At 39.5% G+C, this 26423-nt stretch overlaps 1 protein-coding gene across 8 annotated transcripts in view; it reads right to left on the reverse strand.

The window, feature by feature from the left end:
* The window catches only part of LOC138807677 (dedicator of cytokinesis protein 3-like), a 187051-nt gene that overhangs the window by 75779 nt on the left and 84849 nt on the right, over positions 1–26423 (reverse strand). For all 8 annotated transcript variants that reach the window (XM_069993454.1, XM_069993455.1, XM_069993453.1 and 5 more), the window contains exons 10-14: positions 17522–17603; positions 13950–14010; positions 12463–12610; positions 6111–6199; positions 2943–3068 (exon numbers count right to left, since the gene is read on the reverse strand). In XM_069993454.1, the coding sequence (XP_069849555.1) occupies positions 2943–3068; positions 6111–6199; positions 12463–12610; positions 13950–14010; positions 17522–17603 (506 nt within the window). The remainder of the gene's footprint in view (positions 1–2942; positions 3069–6110; positions 6200–12462; positions 12611–13949; positions 14011–17521; positions 17604–26423) is intronic.

Below are 26423 nucleotides of genomic sequence, written 5' to 3' on the forward strand. Positions count from 1 at the left end.
TTTGTAAGTCTGATGCCAAAGATACAAAAAGATATAGAATACTCCATGAAAGATCTCTTTCCATAAATCTTTTTCTATGAAACTTAGAATCAAATATATTTTCATATATTGTTAACTAATTTTTAAAATCAGGGATTATTTATTAATTTTTTAGCTTATACATTGGCTATTAGACTGAATACTTTTTTTTTTTTTTTTGGTCGGTCATGGGGCCTGAACTCTGGGCCTGGGTGCTGTCCCTCAGCTCTTCAGCTCAAGGTTTGCGCTCTACCACTTGAGCCACAATGCCACTTCCGGCTTTTTCTGCTTATGTGGTGCTGAGGATTTGAACTCAGGGCCTTATGCATGCAAGGCAAGCACTCTACCACTGAGCCACCTTCCCAGTCCCTAAATACATTTTTCAGCAAAATGTTTTTCATTTTTAATTGGTTTTAACCTGGTGAGCTAGAAATTCTTTTTTTTTTTTGGTCGGTTGTGGGGCTTGAGCTCTGGGCTTGGGCACTTTCCCTCCCCTCTTCAGCTCAAGGCGAGCACTCTACTGCTTGAGCCACAGTGCCACTTCTGGTTTTCTAGTGGTTTATTGGAAATAAGAGTCTCACGGACTTTCCCGCCCATGCTGGCTTTGAACTGCGATCCTCAGATCTCAGCCTCCTGAGTAGGTAGGATTACAGGCGTGAGCCACCGGTGCCCAGCTTAGAAATTCTCAAAAGGAGAGAAGGGCCAGGCGCAGCTGGCTCACAACTGTAATCCTAGCTATTCAGGAGGTTGAGATCTGAGGATGATGGTTAAAAGCCAGACCTGGCAAGAAAGTCTGTGAGACTCTTATCTCCAATAAACCACTCAGAAAACCAAAAGTGGCACTGTGGTTCAATGGTAGAGCACTCACCTTGAGCTGAAGAGCTAAGGGACAGAGCCCACGCCCAGAGTTCAAGCCCCAAGACCAACCAAAAAAAAAAAAAAAGGGAGAGAGGGACTTAAAGTATGTCTAAGAAGTGAGAGTGTGAGTGTGTGTGTGTGTGTGCGCGCGCGCGCGCGCACGCGCACGTATGTTGCCCCTATATATACGTATATATTTATATCTGGTGTAGCAGAGTACTTGTGCTCTCTCTCAGCTTTTCTAGTTTATGGCTGGTACTCTACCATGTGAGCCATGTCTCCAGTCCAGAATTTTGCTGGTTAACTGGAGATAGAATATTGTAGACTTTTCTTCCCCAGCTAGTTTCAAACTGCAATCCTCCAGGTCTTACATTCCTGAGTACTGAGGATTATACTCATGAGCCACTGGTACCTGGCTGTGTCTTAGAATATATCACTTTACTCTGTCAGTGTGGATATCTAAGTCAGAAAAAGTAACTACATCAATTTTGTTAACTATTCTTTTTATCAAAGCAATATTGACAAGAAGGCAGGGACTGCTTTGGCTCCTCTCTTTGATTACCAGGTCCAAAGAGAACTGAAGCATGAAAGAAATGGAGCAATCACCTCTACAACAGCCAGATGGGGTCTTTCATAAGCATGAAGTCTTCTTGGCATTTAGAAATAAACATAATTGATCTAGTGGCCTAAATTTCCCACTTAAAAGACTCTCCTGTGTTTATGAGTAGGAAATGAAAGCAGTGTGCAGCAGCTTGCTCTGCATTCAGTGTCCATGGAGAGAAAATGAGAGTGATGGAAATAAATCTGGACACATTCAGAGTAGCTGGAAGGCATCTGGAACACACGGCATGGGGTTCTCTATACTCAAGCCATGTTCCTCTTCGGGGATGTACTGGAAATGTTTCCAACAAGAGAATTTAGTGAAGTACTGCTTAATAAGTGATACCTAAAATCATCATAATCATTTTAGTCTACCTTGGCCTGGTCTCACACTAAACAAAAGCAAATAAGCTTCTTTTTGTGTATGTGCCAGTCCTGAGGCTTAAACTGAGGGAATGGGCGCTGTCCCTGAGGTATTTTGCTCAAGGATAACACTCCCAATTTGAGCCACACTTCCTTCCATTCTCAGCTTTTTGCTGGTTAATTGGAGTCACAAGACTTTACTGCCTGACTGGCTTTGAACCTTGATCTTCAGATTTCAGCCTCCTGACTTAGCTAGGATTAGAGGCATGAGTTACTTGGGTAGCAAATAAACTTCTTTTTTAATAGAGTGAGAAACCTCCAATGAAATAGTAAGTTGACTTCTGGAAATCTATCTAGACAACCAGGTATTTAGAGTCTGATCTCCCTTTCTTTGTTCTCATCTTCTTGGTTATCAGATCACCAGCCATCCACCTGAACCATGCCTCTATTTCTCCTTTACTTCCAACAGCCCTATTGGCTCTGATGGCCCATTTTTATCCACTTCTTTAGAACTATCTCTGTCTACCTGCCTAGGAAATATAAGTGTGGCACTGGTCCACTGGAACCATGACAGAAAATCAATGCATTCCTACTTTTATCCCTGATCTTGATTAGGTATAAGGGAGCAGGGTAAGACAATGACAGACAAACTGGTCAGGTATTATTATTTACAGTTCCTATTTACCATTTGCCTAAGTCATTTTTCTGATACATTAAAATATATAGATGATTTATATACAAATAGGACTCACTGAAACTGCAGCACTTTTTTTGGTAACATTCTTTCTAGTAAGCAGGAAGTTCTTGTGAGGCAATCCTTTTCTAAGGAATTTGACAGGAAAAAAGGGCACAAAAGGCAGCTCTGTGAAGGATTGTGTTTGGGTTCCTAAAATATAGCTTTTACAAAGCCAATCTACTGGAGTATCAGGTTGCATTAACAGCATGATGTGGGGCTTCTGGAAAGAGGCTTAAAAGAGAGTAAATAGACATTGGATGCACAGATGTGGAGGCAGACTCTTCTATACCATAACTCACCACCTGCTCAGGAGTGGAGCAATGGACTCTAACCCATCTCCTTCCTATCCCCAAGAAGTTCTGCATACCTGGCATGATGACATCAGGAAATCCCAATTTTCTTGTAAAGGCCAATCCCCTATTAAATATCATGGGATTTTCTCTCCGAATCTGTTCCATGTCTCCGCGAAGAAGTTGCAAAGAAATAATAAGACCTACAAAAAAAATATTTCCTTATTCAGAATCATTGTTATATAAAACTAGAAAAGATAGAAAAGTTTTGTATTTTTTTTCTTTTTTCAGTGCCATAAACATGCTAGAGAAGTGCTCTGCCATTGATCTATAGCCCACTCTTATTCTTTTCCTTTCTTTTAAATTATATTCTTATTAATTTTGAATAGTTGTACAAAGGAATTACCATTCAACAAATCAGTTTATAAGTACAATGCACCTCTTTTCACTGTTCTCCCCCATCCCTCCTAACCCAACCCTTCATTTCAATTTTCCTAGCTTAACAGAATATGCATTGAGTATTATGACTGCATTCGCCCCTTCTTTCTTTCTTCTTTGCCACTATTTTTCCTGAGGGGGGGCAGGGAACTTTTGGTGATACTGAGGTTTGAACTCCCTGGATTTCCTAGGCAAGCAATTTACCACTGAGACACCTTTCCAGTCCTTTAGTTATTCTCACTTTTTGTCCAGGTCTGTGCCTGGACCACAATCAGCCTATTATAAGTTTCTCATCAAAGCTGAGATATATAACCAAAACCAGCTTTCTTCTACTGAGATAGAATTTTGTTAACTTTTTCGCCTAAGTTGGCCTGCAACTATGATCCTCTTGACTTCAACTTCTCCTACAGCTGGATGACACAGGTACATGCCACTGTGCACAGCTATTAAGAAGGGATTTCATATGTATGTTCTTGCTGGCCTCAAACTGTCATCTTCCTGGGTTCAGTCTCTTATGTAGCTAGGATAATAGGCAAGAGCCACCAGCATACAGGAAGTTTTGTTTGTTTGTTTGTTTGTTGCCAATCCTAGGGCTTGAACTCAGGGTCTGGGCACTGTCCCTGAGCCTCTTTTGCTCAAGGCTAGCACTCTACCACTTGAGCCACAGTGCCACTTCTGGTTTTCTGGTGGTTAACTGGAGATAAGTCTCATGGATTTCCTGCCCGACCTGGCTTTAAACCATGATCCTTAGATCTCAGCCCCTGAGTAGCTAGGATTACAGGCGTGAGGCACGGGCGCCTGGCTTACTGAAAACTTTGTTGTTGTTGTTGGTCGTGGGGCTTGAACTCTGGGCCTGGGCAATGTCCCTGAGCTCTTCAGCTCAAGACTAGTACGCTACCACTCGAGCCACAATGCCACTTCCAGTTTTCTGAGTGGTTTATAGGAGATAAGAGTTTCATGGCCTTTCTTGCCTGGGCTGGCTTTCAGTGGTGATCCTCAGATCTCAACCTGCTGAGTAGCTAGGATTACAGGAGTAAGCCACCAACACCCAGCCCAAGAAAATTTTTGATGCTCAAAGTATAAGTTATTTTGAAGAAGGAATTTAAGTAAGGGATTTCAATATCCCACACAATGGTATCTTAAGAAATAGGTTTGCCTTCCTCTCTGTTCGCTAGCACCAGGGCCTCTCTTGCCCCTAGAAAACACTGAATAAGAGGGTTGGACTATCTAAATTTGTACATTCAGAAACTCAGAAAAAAAATCTACAGAGTAGAAACAAGTGTGACCAATAAGAACCTGGGTCAAGGTGTCCCAAATTACTGTCTGACAGTAACAAAATTGATTGTAAAGTACAAATCATGCATAATTGGCACTGATATAGAAATAAAAGTTCTATCAGTAAGTGCTGCCATGCCTTTCAGTGGCTTTGTATTGTCATTTATGGTTCATTTTTAATACCCAACAAGGTCTATGAAAGTTTAAAAAAAGTTATATCAAAGTGGTTATGAAATGCTGTAAAAAAATCAAGACAGGGGCTGGGAAGGTGGCTCAGTGGTAGAGCGCTTGCCTTGCATGCCTGAGGCCCTGGGTTCGATTCCTCAGCACCACATAAGCAAAAAGAAAAAAGCCGGAAGTGGTGCTGTGGCTCAAGTGGTAGAGCGCTAGCCTTGAGCTGAAGAGCTGAGGGACAGCGCCCAGGCCCAGAGTTCAGGCTCCATAACCGGACCCAAAAAAAAAAAAAAAAAAAAAAATCAAGACAAACATGGTTCTATGTATATTAGAGCACTATTTGTAAGGATAGATAAAAATGCTTAGCCTTTCAAATGGTGTTTCTAAAGTAATCAAACAATGTTTAACTTAGAAAAGATATCAAATGTGTAGAGTGACACAGATTTAAACAGAAATTATTTAAACAGATTTAAAGAGGAAATAAGCTGCTTTGAAATAAGTATTTTGTATTCTAGTTCCAGAATGACTCATAATAGCAAACTAATCATTGACTGGCAGTAATGTAAGGTTCTTGTGATGATATGAATGCTGAACCAGAACAGAAAGATAATTTATATTAATACTTGTCTTTTGCATTTTTAGTTTTGTCTGGGTGTGTGATTTTTGTTTGAAAAAACACAGACCACATTGTGACAAACCCTAAACACTTGCTCACTGTGGACTTAAACTGGAACTAAAGTTATAAAATCTATCATAAAAGTCATAGAATACCAGCTGGGTACTGGTGGCTCATGCCTGTAATCCTAGCTACTCAGGAGGCTGAAATCTAAGGATCACAGTTCAAAGCCAGCCCAAGTAGGAAAGTCTGTGAGACTCTTCATTAAACTACCGAAAAAGCCTGAAGTAAAGCTGTGGCTCAAGTAACAGAATGCTATTCTTGCGCAAAAGAAGCTCAAGGACAGTGCCCAGGCTCTAAGTTCAAGCCTCAGGACCAACACTAAAAAAAAAAAAGTTATGGAATCTATTCATAAAAAGAATTTAAAAATGTATTTGGGTCAGGAAAGACCTCAAATTTCTATAAAAGGAATTGACAACTTGACTAGAAGGAAAGCACTATGACTTCTGAAACAGAACCACCACCATAATTAACTGTTCATGATTGGGAAATATCTGGGAGTGGTATTCATGTCTGTAGTCCCAGATACTTGGGAGAAAGAATGCTCCTAGGAAGAGAATAGATATATGCAGGAAATTAAGCTTTATATACAGTAGCCAGTCAACAGTAACCAACCAACTGAGGTGTTATGTGATCAACAAATACAAATGCAACATGAAATCTAGCTTAAGAAATACATTACCATGGCTGGCGCTGGGGGCAGAGTACTTGGCACTGGACTTTCGGATGATGTTCTCGTGGATTTGGGCCCACTCACTCTCATTGTTGCAACTACAACAGAAGGACAGGCTTTATGGCTCCCTAAATATATCTGGTCTGATGTCTTAATGGGTAACAAAAAATTTGGAAGGAAAATGATAATTATTTTCCTAAACAAATGAATATATGTTTTGCTAAATTAGACAGGCTCTTTTTTTTTTATGTAGAAGATTCACATTTGGGGAAAGTGTAGATATTCTAAAATCGCTATATATATATATATATATATATATATATATATATATATATATATATATACACACACACACACATATATATATATATACACACATATATATATATATATATATACACACACACATACACTATTCATACATATATGGAACAGATAAATGTTACATGTACACAAATATAGATAATATGTGAGCTAGAAACAAAATGATTGTCAACAATATATACATATATACACATATAATATACATATACATTTGATCGTTTTGGTAGTGCTAAGGATTAAACCTTGGACCTTGTGCATGCTTAACACATGCTTTACCACCAAGCTATATTTTCAGATACACTTTTTTTTTTGATCAGTTGTGGGACTTGAACTCAGCCTAAGCACTGCCCCTGAGCCTCTTTGTGCTCAAGACTAATGCTCTACCACTTGAGCCGTAGTACACTTCTGGTTTTTGAGTGGTTAATTGCAGATGAGAGTCTCACAGGGAATTTTCTGCCCAGGATGACTTCAAACAGCAATCCTCAGATCTCTCAGCATTCTGAGTAGCTAGGATTACAGGTATGAGTCACCAGTGCCTGGCACATATTTTTAAGTGGCAAAATAACCACCTCACTGAAGTAGCACTGTTGAAGTGACAAGTTCTTTGCTAGCCATGTGTACACACATACACACACACACACACAATAATTTAAGTGGCAAAATACCCACCTCACTGAAGTAGCACTGTTGAAGTGACAAGTTCTTTGCTAGCCATGTACACACACACACACACACACACACACACACACACACACACACACACACACACACACACACACACACACACACACACACACACACACACACACACACACACACACACACACACGAAATTCCTAATTTAAAAAGTATCATTTCTCTCAACAAGTACTACTGTTTAGAAACTGCCATGACATTGACTTTACATTTTCATCCAACTGGCATTGCACTGGCCCTACAAAAAAAACACCACAATTCAAGTTTGTGTCCTGATGTTTCAGTATCTTACTCTGTTCTGTAAAGGGGAACTCAAAGTGTAACCAGTTAGCCAACTGGAACAAAGCTTAAAAGTGCCTAGAAATTCTTTATTTTGATGCAGGCATTTTGATGCAACACTGAGAACATTAATAAGGTAATCTCTTGAAAATTCCATTTGACACCCACAATTCCATTTGACACTCAAAGAAACATGGATCCATTCCAACTATAGAAAACAGGACCCAGGAGCAAAGAAAAGCATATTTTCACTTTTTAGTCAGATGTACCCAGTCAGCATGACCACTTCCAGGAGGAAATATCAATATAAGAGTTACAGCATGGGGCTGGGAAGGTGGCTCAGTGATAGAGCACTTGCCTTGCATGCATGAGGCCCTGGGTTCGATTCCTCAGCACCACATAAGCAAAAAGAAAAAAGCCGGAAGTGGCGCTGTGGCTCAAGTGGTAGAGTGCTAGCCTTGAGCTGAAGAGCTGAGGGACAGCGCCCAGGCCCAGAGTTCAGGCCCCACGACCAGACCCCCCAAAAAAAAAAAAAAATTACAGCATATATCGTCTAGCACTACCGTTATCCATTCAAATGGTTATAACTCTAGCCACTGGGAGCGTATTCAATTTGTTCCCCATTTCTTTGGCATATACCCTTTACATTTTACATATGTATGTACATATTTTAAATATAAATGTACATGTATATGTAGATATATGCATACACACATATACACTTCTGGTTCCAGTTCTAGATTGGAGTCCTGGTTCCTTTTATTACAGAATGATATTAGAAATCAAGACCTGTGGGGCTGGGAAGGTGGCTCAGTGTTAGAGCGCTTGCCTTGCATGCATGAGGCCCTGGGTTCGATTCCTCAGCACCACATAAGCAAAAAAAGAAAAAAGCCAGAAGTGGCGCTGTGGCTCAAGTGGTAGAGCGCTAGCCTTGAGCTGAAGAGCTGAGGGACAGCACCCAGGCCCAGAGTTCAGGCCCCATAACTGGACCCAAAAAAAAACAAAAAAAAATCAAGACCTGTGCTTCTAGATGTGGATATTGGGGTATTGTTACTTCTCATTCTCCTTGGCTGACAGAACAAGAGAATATATATGTATTAATCTATGGATATATATTTATAATATAACCTCCTGTGTCTGTATTAAGCTAAATTAACCTATACTGATGTCAAGTCACCTGAAGACCCAAACAAAGGACAAAGAACCAAAACAGACTAAAATAGTGTTGTGATCAGAAATATATACACTAAGGACATAAGTTTAAACATACTATGAAATAATAGTTACTGGATTAGTTGGGTGCTGGTGGCTCACACCTATAATCTGAACTATTCAGGCGGCTGAGATTTGAGGATCACAGTTCAGAGCCAGCCCAGGCAGAAAAGTTTGTGAAACTCTTATCTCCAATTAACTACAAAAAAAAAAAAAAAAAAGCTGAAAGTGTAGCTGTGGCTCAAGTGGTAGAGTGATAGCCATGAGCAAAAGGTCAGGGACATAATAAGCTCAAGCCCTAAGACTGCCACCAAAAAAAAAATATATACTGCATTAAAAAATTTATGCTGGGCATCAGTGGCTCATGCCTGTAATACTTAGCTAATCCAGAGTCTGAGATCTGAGGATTGTGGTTCAAAGCCCGGGCAGAAAAGTCTTTGAGACTCTGATATCCAATGAACCACCAGAAAACCAGAAGTGGTGCTGTGGCTCCAGTGGTAGAGAGCTCTCTATAGCACCCAGGCCCAGAGTTCAAGCCCCTTGACCCGCAAAATAACCCCAAAAACTTCCGACTGGGAAAGTGGCTTAGTGGTGGTAGTGTGCTTGCCTAGCATGCACAAAGCCCTGAGTGTGATTCCTCAGTACCACATAAACAAAAAAGCCAGAAGTGGCGCTGTGGCTCAAGTAGAGTGCTAGCCTTGAGCAAAAAGAAGCTCAGAGACAGTGCTCAGGCCCTGAGTTCAAGCCCTTCCATTTGAACATACTGATAGAGGTGGTTCTTCACTGGGGAGATCTTGCCCAGACATCTGTCATGTCTGGAGATATTTATTATTTCCATGACTCAAAGATCAGAGGCCAGTTGAATGAGGAATGATTGTACAGAAAGAAGGTACTACTATTTTCTTTGTTAAGTGTGAGTAGGAGGATCTGATGAACAATGAGCTTAGACCAAGTCTAAAGATAAGCTACTCAAATACTCTGAAATTAGGTAAATGTGGCTTCATCAGCATATTTTATCCAATCACTTGTATATTTTGCAGGAAAAACTATGTGAACATTTATTAAATAATCAAATGAGTCATGATTATAATGAAACATGGTTATGTTATCCCCAATCAAATTAACATGTACAGTATGATTACTGATGTTGTTAGTTTGTCATTAATCCTAAGATGCATGAGGGATTTAAATGAGATCTGTGTACTTCTGTGGGGAGCCCACTTTTCCCATGGAGGAAATAAAAGCATACGCAGTGAAGTAGCATTTCAATCACTATTTGCCCAGGGATTTACTCAGGGAGTACAAGAGAGTTTTAGTTTTAAAACTAAGTATTCAGAAGCATCAGAGCAGTTGGAACTCAAGATCCTCCTGCCTTAGCTTTCTTAGGCTGAATGCAGAATCTGTTCAACATAGTTGAAGTACTATTTTCATATATGACAGCCCATTTTATCAGTTGCTTTTCTATTACTTTCTCTTTTTTTTGTGGTGCTGGTGTCAAAATCAGGGCTTTATGTATTTGGACATCTGTTTGAAAGTCTGTTAAAATTTTAAGTAGAAAAATTGTCCTATGTTTTTAACTCTATTAGTCTTTCAAAAGAAAAAAATCAAAAGCTATCTTTCCTATAAACATATCTTTGGCTTTTTAGAATTGCCAAACCTGTAGGAAGGAGCTAAGAAAATACCATACATGAATCCCACTTCTTGCAAAGTGGCACACTAGTACAGAAAGCTGTTGTTTTAGAGGCAATTAGGCAAATTAAGCCTGACAGCCTGATTTTAGAAGGGATGCTGTGCATGTCCCTAATCTGCAATGATAATTTGTACTGAAGTAAGGTGGTTGATACATGCAAAGTGACAAAAGTCAAGAGCATTGCCCTAAGTCTCTTGAAAAGGATACAATGGAGTGAGATGAGAATAAAGATGATTTTGGATTTCTATTTGGTCCTTTTCAAAGGGAGAAAAACATTTGAAAAAACAGATTCTATGGGCTGGGAAGGTGGCTCAGTGGTAAAGTGCTTGCCTTGTATGCACGACGCCCTGGGTTCAATTCCTCAGCACTACGTAAGTAGAAAAAGCTGGAACTGGCACTGTGGCTCAAGTGGTAAAGCGCTGAAGAGCTGAGGGACAGCACCCAGGCCCAGTATTCAGGCCCCACAACCGACAAAAAAAAAAAAAAAGAGATTCTACCACCTATCAAAAAAGAAACTCAGTATATAGAGAAAAATATGTAAATGAGGCCCTGAAGAAAAACTTGCCAAATTTTCTTTGCAAGTTACTACTTTAGTTACTGCTTTAAAGGAAGATCTTCCCCCCATAAAATATACAACTCTTAACAGAAGAGAGCGTAATGAAAATCATGTTATGAAAATACTTGGGCTTTTATTAGAAATTAATCAAATGTGACTGATTGTAAAAACCCCAAAATACAATTGTAAGTTCATGTCTGAGAAAAATGGATAGAATAACAATGCAGAAAAATATCCATACAATATGGTGAAGATATATTAATATAGTAATTAAAAGTATTTAACTTAATTTGTAAAAAATTTTATTGGGCTGAGTAATGTTGGTTCACGCCTATAATCTTAGCTACTCAGGAGGTTCAGATCTGAGGATCACAGTTCAAAGCCAGCCTGGGCAGGAAAGTCTGTGAGACTCTTATCTCCAATAAACCACCAGAAAACCTAAAGTGGTGCTATGGCTCAAGCGGTAAAGCACTTGCCTTGAGCTGAAGAACGCAGGGACAGCGCACAGGTCCAGAGTTCAAGCCTTACAATCAACGAAAAGAAAGGAAAAAGGGAAGGAAGGAAAGGGAAAGGGAAAGGGAAAGGGAAGAAGGAAGGAAGGAAGGAAGGAAGGAAGGAAGGAAGGAAGGAAGGAAGGAAGGAAGGAAGGAAGGAAGGAAGGAAGGAAGGAAGGAAGGAAGGAAGGAAGGAAACCTACCTCACCACTGATCATTTTAATTTTGCTATTTGCTTCTAAATGTCTATAAACCAAGACAGACTATATGCCCAAATTCTTTGTTTGCTTTCTTAGTTATGTTTTTCTATTGCTTAACAAGAGTCATGACAAGATGGGATTGCTTCTTGACTAAGTAACACTAAAAATAATGTCATGTCTGGCTGGGAATGTGGCTCAGTGGTAGAATGCTTGCCTTGCATGCATGAAGCCCTGGGTTTGAGTCCTCATTACCACATACACAGAAAAAAGCCAGAAATAGCACTGTGGCTCAAATGATAGAGTATTAGCCTTGAGTAAAAAGAAGCTCAGACCCAGAGTTCAAGCCCCAGGACTGGCCAAAAAAAAAAAAAAAGTCATGCCTGTTGAATATGACTTAGGGATCTGTAATAACAGAAATAAAGATTAAGATGATCTTGTCTTCTCAGAAAAATTGGTTTTCTTCAGAGACAGGAAAACATTATTACTAGACATTTTTTTAAGCAATCTACATTGTTAGCTAAATCAGTTATAATAGCTATTGGGTATTAGGTATATCCAAGACATGTAAGAAACTATATTTCTAGCTTTTCGGAAAAGTGTACAATAAGGTTGGCTCATTTTGGAGAAGAAGTGAGTATTTTGGAGAAAAAGGGAAATACATATTATTAGACGTTCACTTTCGTAGAGAAGGTTCTAAATTCAGATGTTACAGAATCATCTGCGAAGCGTATTAAAAATAAAGATGCCTGAGCCCCACCCCAAACCTTAGATCAAATTTTATACATTTTCAAAAAACTATTCTACATCTTGGTGACTCAGTAATCATGAGACTTCAGAACTGCTACTGTCAGGGTAGTGCTGGAATGCCTTATGTTTCAAATCATTAAGATTACTGATGCTCATTACTCACGTGTAAACCTTGAGAACAAAATCCTTTTCTTCCTTTAATTCTGTGAGTGATTGTAGGACATCCAAGATGCTAAGCACTGCACACCCATATGGTCGCCTGTAGTGCAGGTGAGCAGGGCCCTTCTTGGAGTCATTCAGGAGCATCCGGCCTTGAGCAAAACAGAACACACTAGTCAGCAGATAGAACTCCATACTCCTTTCCAGTATCTCCTGTCTGTCATGCAATGATGCCAGAGTGACAGGTACCTAAGAGATCCTTCAAGTTGGAAGTGTAGAGCTAAAGGGAGTCATCCAATGATATTTATCAAACAGGCCTCTAGCCAAGCCTCTTCTCCTATACCACATTCAGTCTTACTACCTATCTCTAATTCAACATGATTAGTCCATTTATTAGTCAAATGAGAAAAAAAAGAGTGGCTTTCTAAATTTCTTAGAAAAACTATTAACAGATTTAAACCTGACAGGCATATTAACATTAGGTTCAGCATAAGTTTCCAGGTATAAACTATACAAAGATAAGGAGAATGCTGCATGTTTCCTCCAACCAAAATCTACTGCCAAAGATGCTCCAGAACCACTGTAGGAGCAGGGTACACTGAGAAGTGGATGTTTGCTTACTTTTCTCATTTACTATGGTCATGTCAACAGTTGCAAGAGGTCTTGCAAATGTTAGAACCTTAATAAATGCTTTCTCAGTCACAACAAAATAGCTTTTTTATTGTTAGCAAGGGATAAGATGTACACAACAGGTACGAACTATAAAGGAAAATGTGGTTAGTCATATACCCAAAAGTTATATGTGAAATTTGAAATAAGGATGAACTAGCCAATAATAAATGATAAAAGTTATTTCTTCCATTTCCATTTGTGTAGAAATGAGATGCTACCTATTTTCTAGAGTGATGACAATAGCTCCGATTTTGTGGAAAATGGCATAGATACATAATTTTGGACACAAACTACAGCAAGGGGCATTGCCATCTGTTATATCAGCAATCTGGCAACTTTCTATAAGATCTCTGAGGGGGAATGCAATGTGACTTAAAGAAGTAAAAAAATTTAAAATAAAAGTGAGAAAAATTCATTCCTTTATATCAAACCCAACTATTCCAGCAGATGACCTTAAGGGAGTGTAAAAAAAGAAAGAGCTAGATTCTAAGTTTGAGTCTTAAAAGAGCTGGGGGAAAAAACAAAGCTCACACTTAGGACATACTTATCCCAAAAAGTTGGGCTAGTGGCTGAGAGGGTGGCTTAGTGATAGAGTGCTTGGATCACATGAATGAAGCCCTGGGTTCGATTCCTCAGTACCACATACACAGAAAAAGCCAAAAGTGGCACTGTGGCTCAAGGGTTAGAGTGCTAGCCTTGAGCCAAAGAAGCTCAGGGATAGTGCTTATGCCCTGAGTTCAAGCCCCAGGACTGGCAAAAAAAAAAAAAAAAAAAAGTTGGGCTAGTCTTGAACAGGTGAATAGATTAGATGAACAGTACCTATTCGGATCACATGGGCAACAATATATAAGTCTCTCTTCATGTCTTTGCTGCTCAGATCCTAAAATTAAAAAAAAGTAAATTCAGGCAAGGAATATATAGAACACAAAATTTCATTATGAGTCTCAAAATAGTTTCCTTTTAGTATATTTGTATGTAGGAGAATAGAGACTGCAATACTGCAATATACAACAATTTAATGTTTCTAAGATTTATGACGTGAGTCGTGTGTGTGTGTGTGTGTGTGTGTGTGTGTGTGTGTGTGTGTGTGTGTGTGTGTGTGTGTGTGTGTGTGTGTGTGTGTGTGTGTGTGTGTGTGTGTGTGTGTGTGTGTGTGTGTGTGTGTGTGTGTGTGTGTGTGTGTGTGTGTGTGTGTGTGTGTGTGTGTGTGTGTGTGTGTGTTGTGATATTGGCATTTGAACTCAGGCTCCCAAGATTTATGATGTGAGTCTAGAGTGTGTGTGTGTGTGTGTGTGTGTGTGTGTGCACGCGTGCGTGCATGTGTGTGTGTGGGGGTGATATTGGCATTTGAACTCAGGCTCCCAAGCTTGCTAGGGAGTCATTATACTCCACTAACTCTCCAACACTTCTTTTAATTTTTTATTTTGTGTATGGGTGTGGGTAGTCAGGGCCTCTCACACTTGCTCAGCTTGCTTGCTCATGGCTGGTGCTCTACCTCTCACATCGCCAGTCCAGTATTTTTCAGGTTAACTGGAAATGGAGTCTCAGAGGCTTTTCTGCCTACATGCCCAGATAGAAGTGTGTGTATGCATATATATATTTTTTTTTTGGGGGGGGGTCCAGTCATGGGGCCTGAACTCTGGGCCTGGGCGCTGTCCCTTAGCTCTTCAGCTCAAGGCTAGCGTTCTATCACTTGAGCCACAGCGCCACTTCCAGCTTTTTTCTTTTTGCTTATGTGGTGCTGAGGAATCGAACCCAGGGCCTCATGCATGCAAAGCAAGTGCTCTACCACTGAGCCACCTTCCCAGCCCCTAGAAGTATATTTATTGGCAGTATTTCTCAGTCCTAATTTACACCACCTAATAAATCAAGTATCTACTAAAACTTCCTCATTAATCCATTAACTTATTGTACCATCATGCAAAAACATTTTTAACAAAAAGAATCAATGTTAAGTGCAGAAAATTATAAAATATCAAAAGCTCATTAGTGACTCAAATTTTTAACTTTTAAAATATTTTTGGGCCAGACGCCGGTGGCTCACACCTATAATCCCAGAAAACTGGAAGTGGCACTGTGGCTCAAGTGGTAGAACACTCACCTTGAACTGAAGAGCTGAAGGACAGCGCCAGGTCCAGAATTCAAGCCCCACAACCGACCAAATATATATATATATGTCGGTATACTGGTGTACCAAATATGTATGTATGTATGTATGTATGTATGTACTGGAGCCTGAACTCAGCGCTTTGTCCCCACTAGGTAAGTATTTTATCACTTGAGCTAAAAAGAACCTCCAACCCTTTTTGGCTTTAGTTTATTTTTCAGATAGGGTCTTTTTTATGCACAGGGCCAGTTTTAGAAAATAAACTTCCTACCACTGCTTCCATCCTAGTTGGACTTTCAGTAATAAACCAGTATGTCCAGCATGATTTTGAGATAGGGTCTTGTTAACTTTTGCCCAGGTGGGCTGTGAACATCAATCAGTCTTTCTGTGTCTGCCTCCTATGTGATTGGGATTATAGGACATTCATCACCATGCCCAGCCCTGTTTCAGACTTTAAAAAAAAAAATCAGGGCTGTACTACAAAGGGATATATTGAGCACCTTTGCATCTTTCTATTGTGGCAGAATAGGAGCACATCCTAAATGTTATGTGCATCTTTGGTTTTTAAAATTGAAGTAACAGCTTTGGCTCCTGGGCCCATATAGATAATTAAAATGTGAAGTGAAAATTTTGATTCACTGTAATTACATTCAAAAATCATCATAATTAAGTTGGTTTTTCAAGAGTCAAGGACTAAACTCACCATATTTAAGAATTCAAGGAACACGAACACACACACACACACACACACACACAAATAAATTCCATCCCCACAAATCCAAACAAGGCATAAACAATTATTCTTGCTCTTTTACTAGATAATAGTAGGGAATCAGGATCTTAAAAAAAAATTCCTAAGGTTACTCAGACATTCTAGATTAGTCTCATCTCCTAGTTCTGTTTCAGAAAGGTCTCAGAGACCTCAGTGGTCAGGCACTGTCAATCCAGAGCTCTCAACCAGTAATTTAACCTAAATCCCATTAACTATAGTCTAGATTCTTTCCTTTGCTCTTTTTCTATGGAAGAGAAGAGAGAGCACTGATCTTCCCAAACTAAACCATTGTAACTCCCTTTACCATCTTCTGTTGTTCCTCATGGGTCTGCTTTTCTTGTTCTTTTTTCCCCTTGAATTATCTCCTAAGTGTTGCATGCTGAGTTCAAAGTAGAACAAAATATTTAGCTCATCCAGATTTATAAATCTTTCTGTATATCTGGAATATTCTCAGTGAAAATTATACTTGTAAACGTGGTTTCTGATAGTACATTAACATTTTGAAAAATGCAGTTGTGAATGAAGTAAACAAATCCGTTTTTAGCTTTCAAAGAAAGTCACATATCAGGATCCCCAGATGGATCAGTGATAATGTGAGACTATCATGCATTCCTAAGCCCAGTATGATTCCTGTTAGTTTTGTTTTTATATTGAAATAGGATCTGGCTAAGTTGCTCTGGTTAGCCACATCTGACCAATGATATTCAATGTATCTCTTTATCAATGAAAGAGATAAAAGAATCCACAACAGTCAAAAATGGCTTAAAAAGGGGTGACACTGTCCAAAAAGAAATGTACTCTTTACCTGACTTATGTAACTATAATCCCTCTGTACATCATCTTTATAATAACAGTAAAAATTTTAAAATGGTTTCTAATTCTAAAGTTTTGTTTCCTGCTTTAGGAAATATACTGATCCATGTAGTTAAAAATTAAGTACTTTAGTTGGGTGAGAAAGTTAATAAGGCTGAATTTATCTAGAGTATACAATACAAAAAGCAGTGTGGTACTGTAAGGTTTAGTTTTTTCAATAAGCAGACTACCAAGCCTGCTGAGTTGATAGCTTCATGATTACAGAGACCACAGACAATTGTATTGCTATTCAGAAAAAAACTGAAGTGTAGATCAGAGCAGAAAAAGACCCTCTTGTATTTGGAAGAAGACTATTTAGTCTTTCTTCATATGAACTTACAGACTAAGCTGCAGATTGGGGTGAATGCCTTTAAGAGCAGTTATATACATCGGAGGCCTTCTGTAAAATAGTTGATAAAAAATCTATTTTAGTAAAAGTCATATGATCACATTTCTTTAACAAAAACCCAGCTAAAAATCATCGCTAATTTAAGTTCTCTATAAATATTTCACTAAAACCTGACAGAACATAAATCAAGGCCCATTCGCATCAATGTTTGGAAAATAAGAATAAATGCTCATTGCCTGGGTAACAATATCCACACAGCAAGTCCCTGGTTACAGTCAATAACATAAAAGGGAAAGAGAATTTGCACATACTGTAAAAAGGGCACACATTCGTTCTATCTTCTCTGGGTTCCGTGGCCCACCATTCTTGTTCAGTCTCACCAGAAACCGCTCACTGAAATGCAGGACAGAGAAATGTAAGGGAACTGTATGTTCAAACTAAAAAGGGCAGATGCAGAAAAAACCCTGATCAGAGAGCCACAATCCATTCTTTCTAAGTCATTTGAGTGAGAAACTGTGTCTAACGAACTGTTTGATCTTTTCTATAGAGAAAGATGATTGACAGACATTCCTCTTTAATAAGCTGTAAGTACACAACGTTTAGTTGTCTTTATAATGATGAACTACGGACATACAGTGAACAAAGACTTTTTAAAACTTAATTCCATAATTTGCATTTGTGACAAGCCTAATTTTAAGATCACTTGTTTTTATGAGCATTATAATCCCTGCATTACACTACATTTTGACACACTTCATAAGGGTGATTCATGTACCCTCTGAGCATGTTTGGTATCTGCCATGAACCAGAATAAGCAAAGTCTTTATCCTCAAGGCCAGTCTTTTGTAACAACAGTGTCTTGCTAATAAAAGCCATTTTCTCAAATAAAATCAGAGGAATTCCTCCAACTCTTTCAATTTAATTTTTTGCTTCCCATTTGGTCTTCCCCAGAGATGGACATCAACTACTTAGCATTTCTCTTGTGACAATTTGCCAGTTGGTGCTCTGACAACAGGCAAGAGGTCTCAAGGCTATACTACTCTCCTAGCAAAATAGGCTTTTTTTTTTCTTTTTGTTGGTTGTGGGGCTTGAACTCTGGGCCTGGGCGCTGTCCCTCAGCTCTTCAGCTCAAGGCAAGTGCTTTACCAACTGAGCCACAGCCTCACTTCCAGTTTTCTGGTGGTTTAATGGAGATAAGTGTCTCATGGACTTTCCTGCCTGGGCTGGCTTTGAACTGTGGTCCTCAGATCTCAGTCTCCTGAGTAGCTAGGATCACAGGCATGAGCCACTGGCGCCCAGCTCAAAATAGACTTTAAAACAAAGTCTTGTTGTTTTTTTTTTTCTGTCCGTCATGAGGCTTGAACTCTGGGCCTGGGCTCTGTCCCTCAACTCTTCAGATGAAGGTGAGTGCTCTACCACTTGAGCTACAGCACTACTTCTGATTTTCTCAGACTTTCCTTTCTGGGCTGGCTTTGAATGGATCCTCAGATCTCAGCCTTCTGAGTAGCTAGGATTACAGGCGTGAGCCACCGGTACCCAGCTAACAAAATCTTTTTTTTTTTTTTTTTTTGTCAGTCGTGGGGCCTGAACTCTGGGCCTGGGTACTATCCCTCAGCTCTTCAGCTCAAGGCTAGCGCTCTACCAGTTAAACCACAGTATGTGGTGCTGAGGAATCAAACCCAAGGCCTCATGAATGCAAGGCACCACTGAGCCACCTTCCCAGCCTAACAAAATCTTTTTGAAAATAAAAATTCACAAACTTTTAATCTGAATTTTTCTTGATCTCCTGATACTTCTCTTCATTCACTACTATGGAACAGGTATTAGTTGTAACTTTGAGGTTTTGCCAAATGGACACTAGGAATAAGGGAAGAAGTGACTACCAATTTGAGAGTCACTCTTTCTTTTTTTGGGGGGGGTCCGGTCGTGGGGCCTGAACTCTGGGCCTGGGCACTGTCCCTCAGCTCTTCAGCTCTCTACCACTTGAGCCACAGCGCCACTTCGGGCTTTTTTCTTTTTGTTTATGTGGTGCTAAGGAATCAAACCCAGGGCCTCAAGCATGCAAGGCAAGCGCTCTACCACTGAGCCACCTTCCCAGCCCCTTGAGAGTCACTCTATCACTGGTTTTAGGCAAGGGTACAAATGAGAAAAGTATAGAATATGAACACAAATTAATATGAATCCATTTGTGTACCAGTGGCTCATGCCTGTAATCCTAGCTACTCAGGAGGCTAAGACCTGAGGATCACAGTTCAAAGCCAGCCTGGGCAGGAAAGTCTATGAGAATCTAATCTCCAATAAACTATTCAGAAAAAAGCTGGAGGTGGCTGTGGCTCAAGTGGTAGAGCAACAGCCTTGAACAAAATAGCTTAGGGGCAACACCCAGGCCAAGTTCAAGCCCTGTGACTCAACACAAAAAAATTATATATAAGCCAGGGCGCTGGTGGCTCACGCCTGTAATACTAGCTACTCAGGAGGCTGAGATTTGAGGATCGTGGTTCAAAGCCAGCCTAGGCAGGTGAGACCGTGAGACTCCTATCTCCAATAAAACACCAGAAAACCGGAAGTGGTGCTGTAGCTCAAGTGGTAGAGCGCTCACCTTGTGCTGAAGAGCTGAGGGACAGCGCCCAGGCCCAGAGTTCAAAAAAAAAATTATATATATATATATATATATATATATATATATATATATATATGAATCCAGCCAGATTTTTCAGTCATTTTTTCAACTACAGAGTTACTGTTGAAAGTCTATTTTAGTCTAGTATAATAACTTAACTCACATTGTGTAACATTTCAGCTTTCACAAATCATATTTTAAGTACCAAGAGATCTCATCTTGAGATCAAAGGATGAAAGGGTGGGAGAAGAGTTCTGAAAGACAATCCATTGTGTGTATGTTCTCCTTCTTAGTAAGACCTACTCTGATTAAGATGGTAAAAATCTCTCTTATATTTTGCTTTGCTATTCTATAATACTTATCTTTTCAAATATACTGTAGAATTTATTTAGTTATTAAGTAGGTATAAATATGTATATATTTGACTGCTTTCTCTGCTAGCATGGAAGACTTTCATTTTAGTGCCTTTGAGTAAGAGTTGATCCACCTGGATATATAAGCAGAAGCATGTTCGGATAGCATGGCCACTGGTTTGAGATACATTAGCTTTAAACCCTAATTTGCATTCATTCTCTCTAAACTTTTGTTTTGAGTTATATTAGAAATTAAACTTATCAAAATGATGGGATTACAAATAATTTCATATAAATATCTATTTGTTGTTCATATAAATACCTATTTCTTTACTAATTCCTCATCGAGAAGGCACAGAGCTCTAGTTTATGGTGTGCCTGTGTGTGGGGAAGGAAGAAGATAGAGGTTGAAAGGGAAGGAAAGAGAGAACCATTGGTTTCTCTATACCCTTGTAATTTTTAGTAAAGGTGCACATATTGACAATGTCAGACCAGAGAGCAGGGCAGAGATAAAAAGTGGTGGTGACGCTGGGCGCTGGTGGCTCACACCTGTAATCCTAGCTACTCAGGAGGCTGAGATCTGAGGACCACGGTTCAAAGCCAGCCCAGGCAGAGAAAGTCCATCAGACTCTTATCTCCAATAAAGCACTAGAAAACCGGAAGTGGCGCTGTGGCTCAAGCGGGAGAGTGCTCGCCTTGAGCTGAAGAGCTGAGGGACAGCACCCAAGCCCCATGACCAACCAAAAAACAAAAGTGATGGTGACAGTCTTCAGGGTACTAGTTTATCTCTATCTCTGCTGGGACTTACAGGAAATCCTTGTGGGGATGTGGAGTAGTCAGCAATAGTCTACGTCTCAGACCAAGCTAAAACAGGTCCGACTATAACAATACTTACTGCAGGTCTATAATTCACAGCCTGAGTTCCTGTAGGTAAGCTCTAGTTGCATTACAAGATCTGACCTCATTCGCAGAGGGAAACAAAACTGTTAACTTTAATAAACAGAGTGCTCACTGATCATTTTAAATGAAAATTTCTCCCCAGGGGCTCCTGAGATCTTCTGAGTCAAATTATCTCATTTAGGTAGAATGCTTAACTATCAAGCAGAGTCCTCTATTTCAATTATAGAAGCAGCTGATTTTCAAGAAAAAGTTTACTCTACACAAGGGTATTTTGAATGCTGAGTAAATTCCAGGAGGAGAACATAAGGACTTTGCAGCTTGCTTTGCACAGCATCCATACAAAAGTGGCTAGTGAGGTGTTTATACATCCATGTTATCATCAAAAGAGGAAAGTTTCTGAAGGCAAGCATTGTGTACACAAAGTCAGGTGAGTGATGAAATAAAACACTTGACATCCCGAGGTTTTAGAAGACTGCAAAATTTGCAGAAGTCCAGCGAGAGATCCAGGAATATTAACACTGTCTCCCAATAGTATACAGACAGTAAGTTAAACAATGACACTTTTGTGAATAAGGAAATTTATACAACAAAAAATATAGTGGCCAGAACTGGGAGTATTAGCTTACACCTGTAAATACTAGCTACTTAGAAGGCTGAGGAAAAGACTGGAGGTGGAGACCAGTCTAAGCAAAAAAGGCATTATTGCACAGAGCAAGTTGAGCATTGGGGTGCATGTCTATAGTCCTAGCTACTTGGGAGACTAAGAAAGGAAGACTGGTCAGAGATCAGCCTGGGAAAATGCTGTTTCCAATCTCAAAAAAAACAGCTAAAGCTAAAAGAATCAGCGGCAGAGCTCAAGTACTGAGAACTGGATTTTGGGCTCTGTGCATTCTAGGCAAGCACTTTACCACTTGAGCTCCACCTCTGGGCCCCATTCTATTATAGAAGCATGAATTAAGACTACTAATAAAGACTACTACTAATAATTAAGACTACTAATAATAAAGACTACTGGGAAAATCATTTGTCTAGAAAGGTACTCTTCACTAATTCAACTCCCACATTCCTTTAGTCATGTGAATTCCTCTTCCTTTCAACATATCCAATAAGCCAGGTATTATTTCTAGATTCATCTTTTTCCCCCAGTACTTAGCACTACATGCTCTACCCCTGAGCTGCATCTTCAGCCCTTTGCTTTCATCTTTTAAAGGAAATCTCTCCTAACATAGGGTGAACAAATGCAGCAGTGCTACAAACTAGACTCTAAATGAACTATACAACTTGTGGGTGGGGACAGAAGGAAAAACTGGGAGAGCTCAAGGGAAGGGGTGACATTGTCCAAAAAGAAATGTACACTCATTACCTGACTTACATAACTGTAGCCCCACTGTACATCACTTTTATACCAACAACAAAGCAAATTTTTCTAAAAGGAAAAAATTTCTCCTAGAGCCTTTTTGACCTGTTCAAATACTAACCAGGTGATCTGCTACTAAGCAGACATCTTGATATTTCTTGTTATCAACATCTGAGATATTCCTTTTCTTTCTTCTGTGTTATATACCCTTTTTCCTTAGATCCTAAGTTATTCTCTTCCTTTACTTATTCCCTTTATTTGATGGATCACATATTGAAGCAGCTCCTTAAAAAACAGTGCTTGAGAAATAGTTTTAAAAGAAAAAGAAGGGTGTCTAGGACTGCAGAGAATGCCACCACTGAGGAATATTAGTAAAGAATGAACTAGGGAACTGGCTATGGCCCATTTCCCCAGTCTACTGTTCCTACCTTATCCCCTTCCTACCACAGCTCAGACTTTGTGAGGTATACTACTTTAACTTCTTGACCTATGATTGATAGACTGGACAGGACCACACTAGGCCAAATGGAATCCACAAACCCAACCAAACAACTGAACAGAGTGGAACGTCGTGCTAACCCCATCTTAGACCACTAACCTAGGCCCTTCCTAGGATAACCAGCTCCAACTAACTCTGGCCCTGGGAGGCCAGGCTTCCCAGCACCTTAAATGGAAAAAAAGAAACAACAATAAAATCAGGAATCAGAAGGGGAAAAAAAACCTTGTACATTTGGAAATACCTTTACCTTCCTACATAAATGATGCCCGTAAAGAACTTTAAACTGGGGGGGGTGGGGGGGAGGGGAATGGGAGGGAGGAGGAATTCCCTCAGGATTTTTTTTTGGGGGGGTGCTGGTTATAGGGCTTGAACCGTGGGCCTGGGCGCCGTCCCTGAGCTCTTAGGCTCAAGGCTAGCACTCTACCACTTGAGTCACAGTGCCACTTCCAGCCTTTTTTATGTGGTCCTGAGGAATTGAACTCAGGACCTCACGCATGCAAGGCAAGCACTCTACCACTGAGCCACTTTCCTGCCCAGCCTGGCTTTGAACCATAATCCTCAGATCTCAGACTCCAGAGTTAGCTAGGATTATAAGCGTGAGCCACAAACACCCAGCTAGGCTTTTTATTCTTGATCTTTGGTATGAACTTTTTTTTTCATTTTTGTTTTCATTTTGAAGCCTTTGAGGTATTTGTCACAGTGATTTAAAATAATATGCTTTGTATCTTGTTGTAAATGTATTTTATCCACTGTCTGCATACTAAATGGTCCTTCTGAATTGGAAATTTGTTTTAAAAATCTAAACAAAGTTTCCCTAATTACTTCACTGAGAATTTCCCTTATTTGCTTTGTTTCCTACTCTAGACTCCTATTTAAAAAGCCTGGATTTCCTGGACTTTACTCTAATTACTCATTTCCTTTTTCATTGTTTCCTCTGTATTCTCTGTTGTACTTTATTAACCTTTCAACTGAGATTTTCATTTTATCCATAGTGTTTTCATTTAAAGAGCCCTTGTTATTCTCTAAAAGGTCCTCTGCATGACATCCTATTCTTTCTTTTCAAGGATATAAATTCAGGTTAATATCTGATTTCTTTTTAGTTTCTGTGCTCCTACTAAAGGAGGACTTTAATAGGACTTCCTTTAGTATTTCTTATAAAGAAGGTCTACTAGTATTTAACTTTTCAGTCTTTGCTTAACTTAGAAAAAGCTTTAAAGCTTTTTATTAGCATATATAAATATTAAAAAATAAGAGGGTGCATGACATTTTTATACATATATACAATGTACTTGGATTATTCTCTATCTCTCTCTGTCTCCATGTCTCTGTGCTGGTACTAAAGCTTGAACTCGGGTCCTGGGTGCGCTTCCTTACACTTTTCCCTCAAAGCTAGTGTTCTACTTGAGTCATAGCTCCACTTTTGACTTTCTAATGGTTAACGGAGATAATGAGTCTAATGGACTCTCTTGCCTAAGCCAGCTTTGAACTGAAATCTTCAGATTTTGGTCTCCTGAGTAGTTAGGATTACAGGAAGGAGCCACTGGTGCCTACTTTCATCACCCTCATTTATCCCTGTTCCACCTGTTCTAACTGATAAAATCTTCATTGCACCTTTAAAAGAAATTATGGTAAAACACAGACCATATAAAATTTCCTACCTAATTATTCTGAAGCATATAGTTCAGTACTATCAGATACATTCACAGTTATTAATTCATCTCCAGATTTCTTTTCATATTAAGAGAAATAAAACCCTGTGCCCATTAAGCAACTTCCCATTTCTCTCTCTCCTTAGCTGCTTGCAACTTCCATTCTACTTTCTGTGTCTACAGATCTAATGATCAAGTACATCTCTATAAGAAAAATTATATAGCAGTTGTTCTTTTGTGACCAGCTTACTTCATTCATGGCCTCAAAATTCATCGATGTTTAACATGTGTCAGAATTTCCTTCTTTTTTCAAGGTTAAACAATACCCCATTATGTATATATACACACCATACTACGTTTATCCATTCACTTGCTGATTGATCCTTGGTTGCTTCTATTCTTTTGGGCTACTATGAATAATGCTGCTATGAAAATGAGTGTACAATACTCTCTAAGATCTTTGTATCAGTTCTTGTGTATTTTATACTCAGAAATAGAATGGCTGAAGCATATTCTACTTTCAATTTTTTGAAATGGCTATATCATGTGCTTGATTTCCATTTGTATATTCCATTAGAAAAATGTCTATTCAGATTTTTGTCCTTTTTTATGTGTAGTACTTGGGATTGAACTCAGGGCCTTGCACGTGCTCCTACTACATCAAGAGATCTCCAGTCTCTCTGTCTTGGTTATTTTTGAGGTAAAGTTTTGTGATCTAGGCTGTGACCTTCCTAGTTGGACTTTTTGCATCACTGGAGATAATAGGCACATTCCACTGTGTTTCTCCATTAGCTGGGATACCAGGCATGTATCACCATGTCCAGCCATTGGTTGCAAAGGAATCCAGAACTCTTATGCCCAGGCTGGCCCTGAAGTGAAATGTCTAGATCTCTGCCTCCCAAGTTGCTAGGATTTATAAGTTTGAACCATTATGCCCAGTTTCTTCCTCCATTTTTGTCTTATTGAGTAGTAAGAATTCTTTACAAGTAATATGAATACTAGAACCTTATTATATGTATGTATGTATATACACACACACACACACACACAATTTAAAAACATTTTCTCTAACTCTATGGGGCCCATCCTCCTTCCCTTATTTGGTACTCAACTCAGGGCTTTGTACTTGCCAGGCAGGCACAGTACTAACTTGAACCAAGCCCTCCCTTGTAATTTTTCAGATAGGATCTTCTGGTTTTACCTAGGCCCAGCCTCAGATCATGATCGTCCTTCCTTTGTCCACCTGTGAAACTAGAATTACAAGTATATACCGAAATGACAAAAGTATGTTATCTTCCTTCTCTTCTGCCAAGAAGATTCTCTCCTCATCACAGGGATGGAATAGCATTGAAAGGTGGGGCTGTCCTCAAGACAGGAAACTAATAGCCCTTTTCTCTCTGGACTCTCTCACTCATATACAGCTAGTCAAGGCCCAAGGTTTTCTGCATTCTGGGCCCAGTTGTCTCTGATAACTTTGTTTTTCTCTGTTTCTCTTCGGCATTTTCTCTGACTCTAAACAAAAGCTATTTTTTTCTCTCCCTGAAACACAATTTTAAACTTCTATGTAAAAATAGGCAAATACTTTTAAAGGGGGGTATATATGAATGTATATACTATAATTTGGATATGGAGTTTCTCTCAGAGGTTTATGTATTGAAGACATAATCTTCAGCACCTTTGGGAAATGAGGTCTAGTTGGAGGAAGTAGGTTCCTGAGTCATACTATTGAAGGGTATACTGGGATCCTAGGCCCTTGTCTGTGTCTCTCTGCTTCCTGGCTACCAGGTGGTGAGTGGTTTTGCCCCATCACATTCTCCATGTCATGATGTTCTATC

This window comes from Dipodomys merriami, unplaced genomic scaffold (genome assembly GCF_024711535.1).
Source record: "Dipodomys merriami isolate MVZ:Mamm:240054 unplaced genomic scaffold, mDipMer1.0.p SCAF_427, whole genome shotgun sequence".
In the NCBI taxonomy this organism is placed as follows: Eukaryota; Metazoa; Chordata; class Mammalia; order Rodentia; family Heteromyidae; genus Dipodomys; species Dipodomys merriami.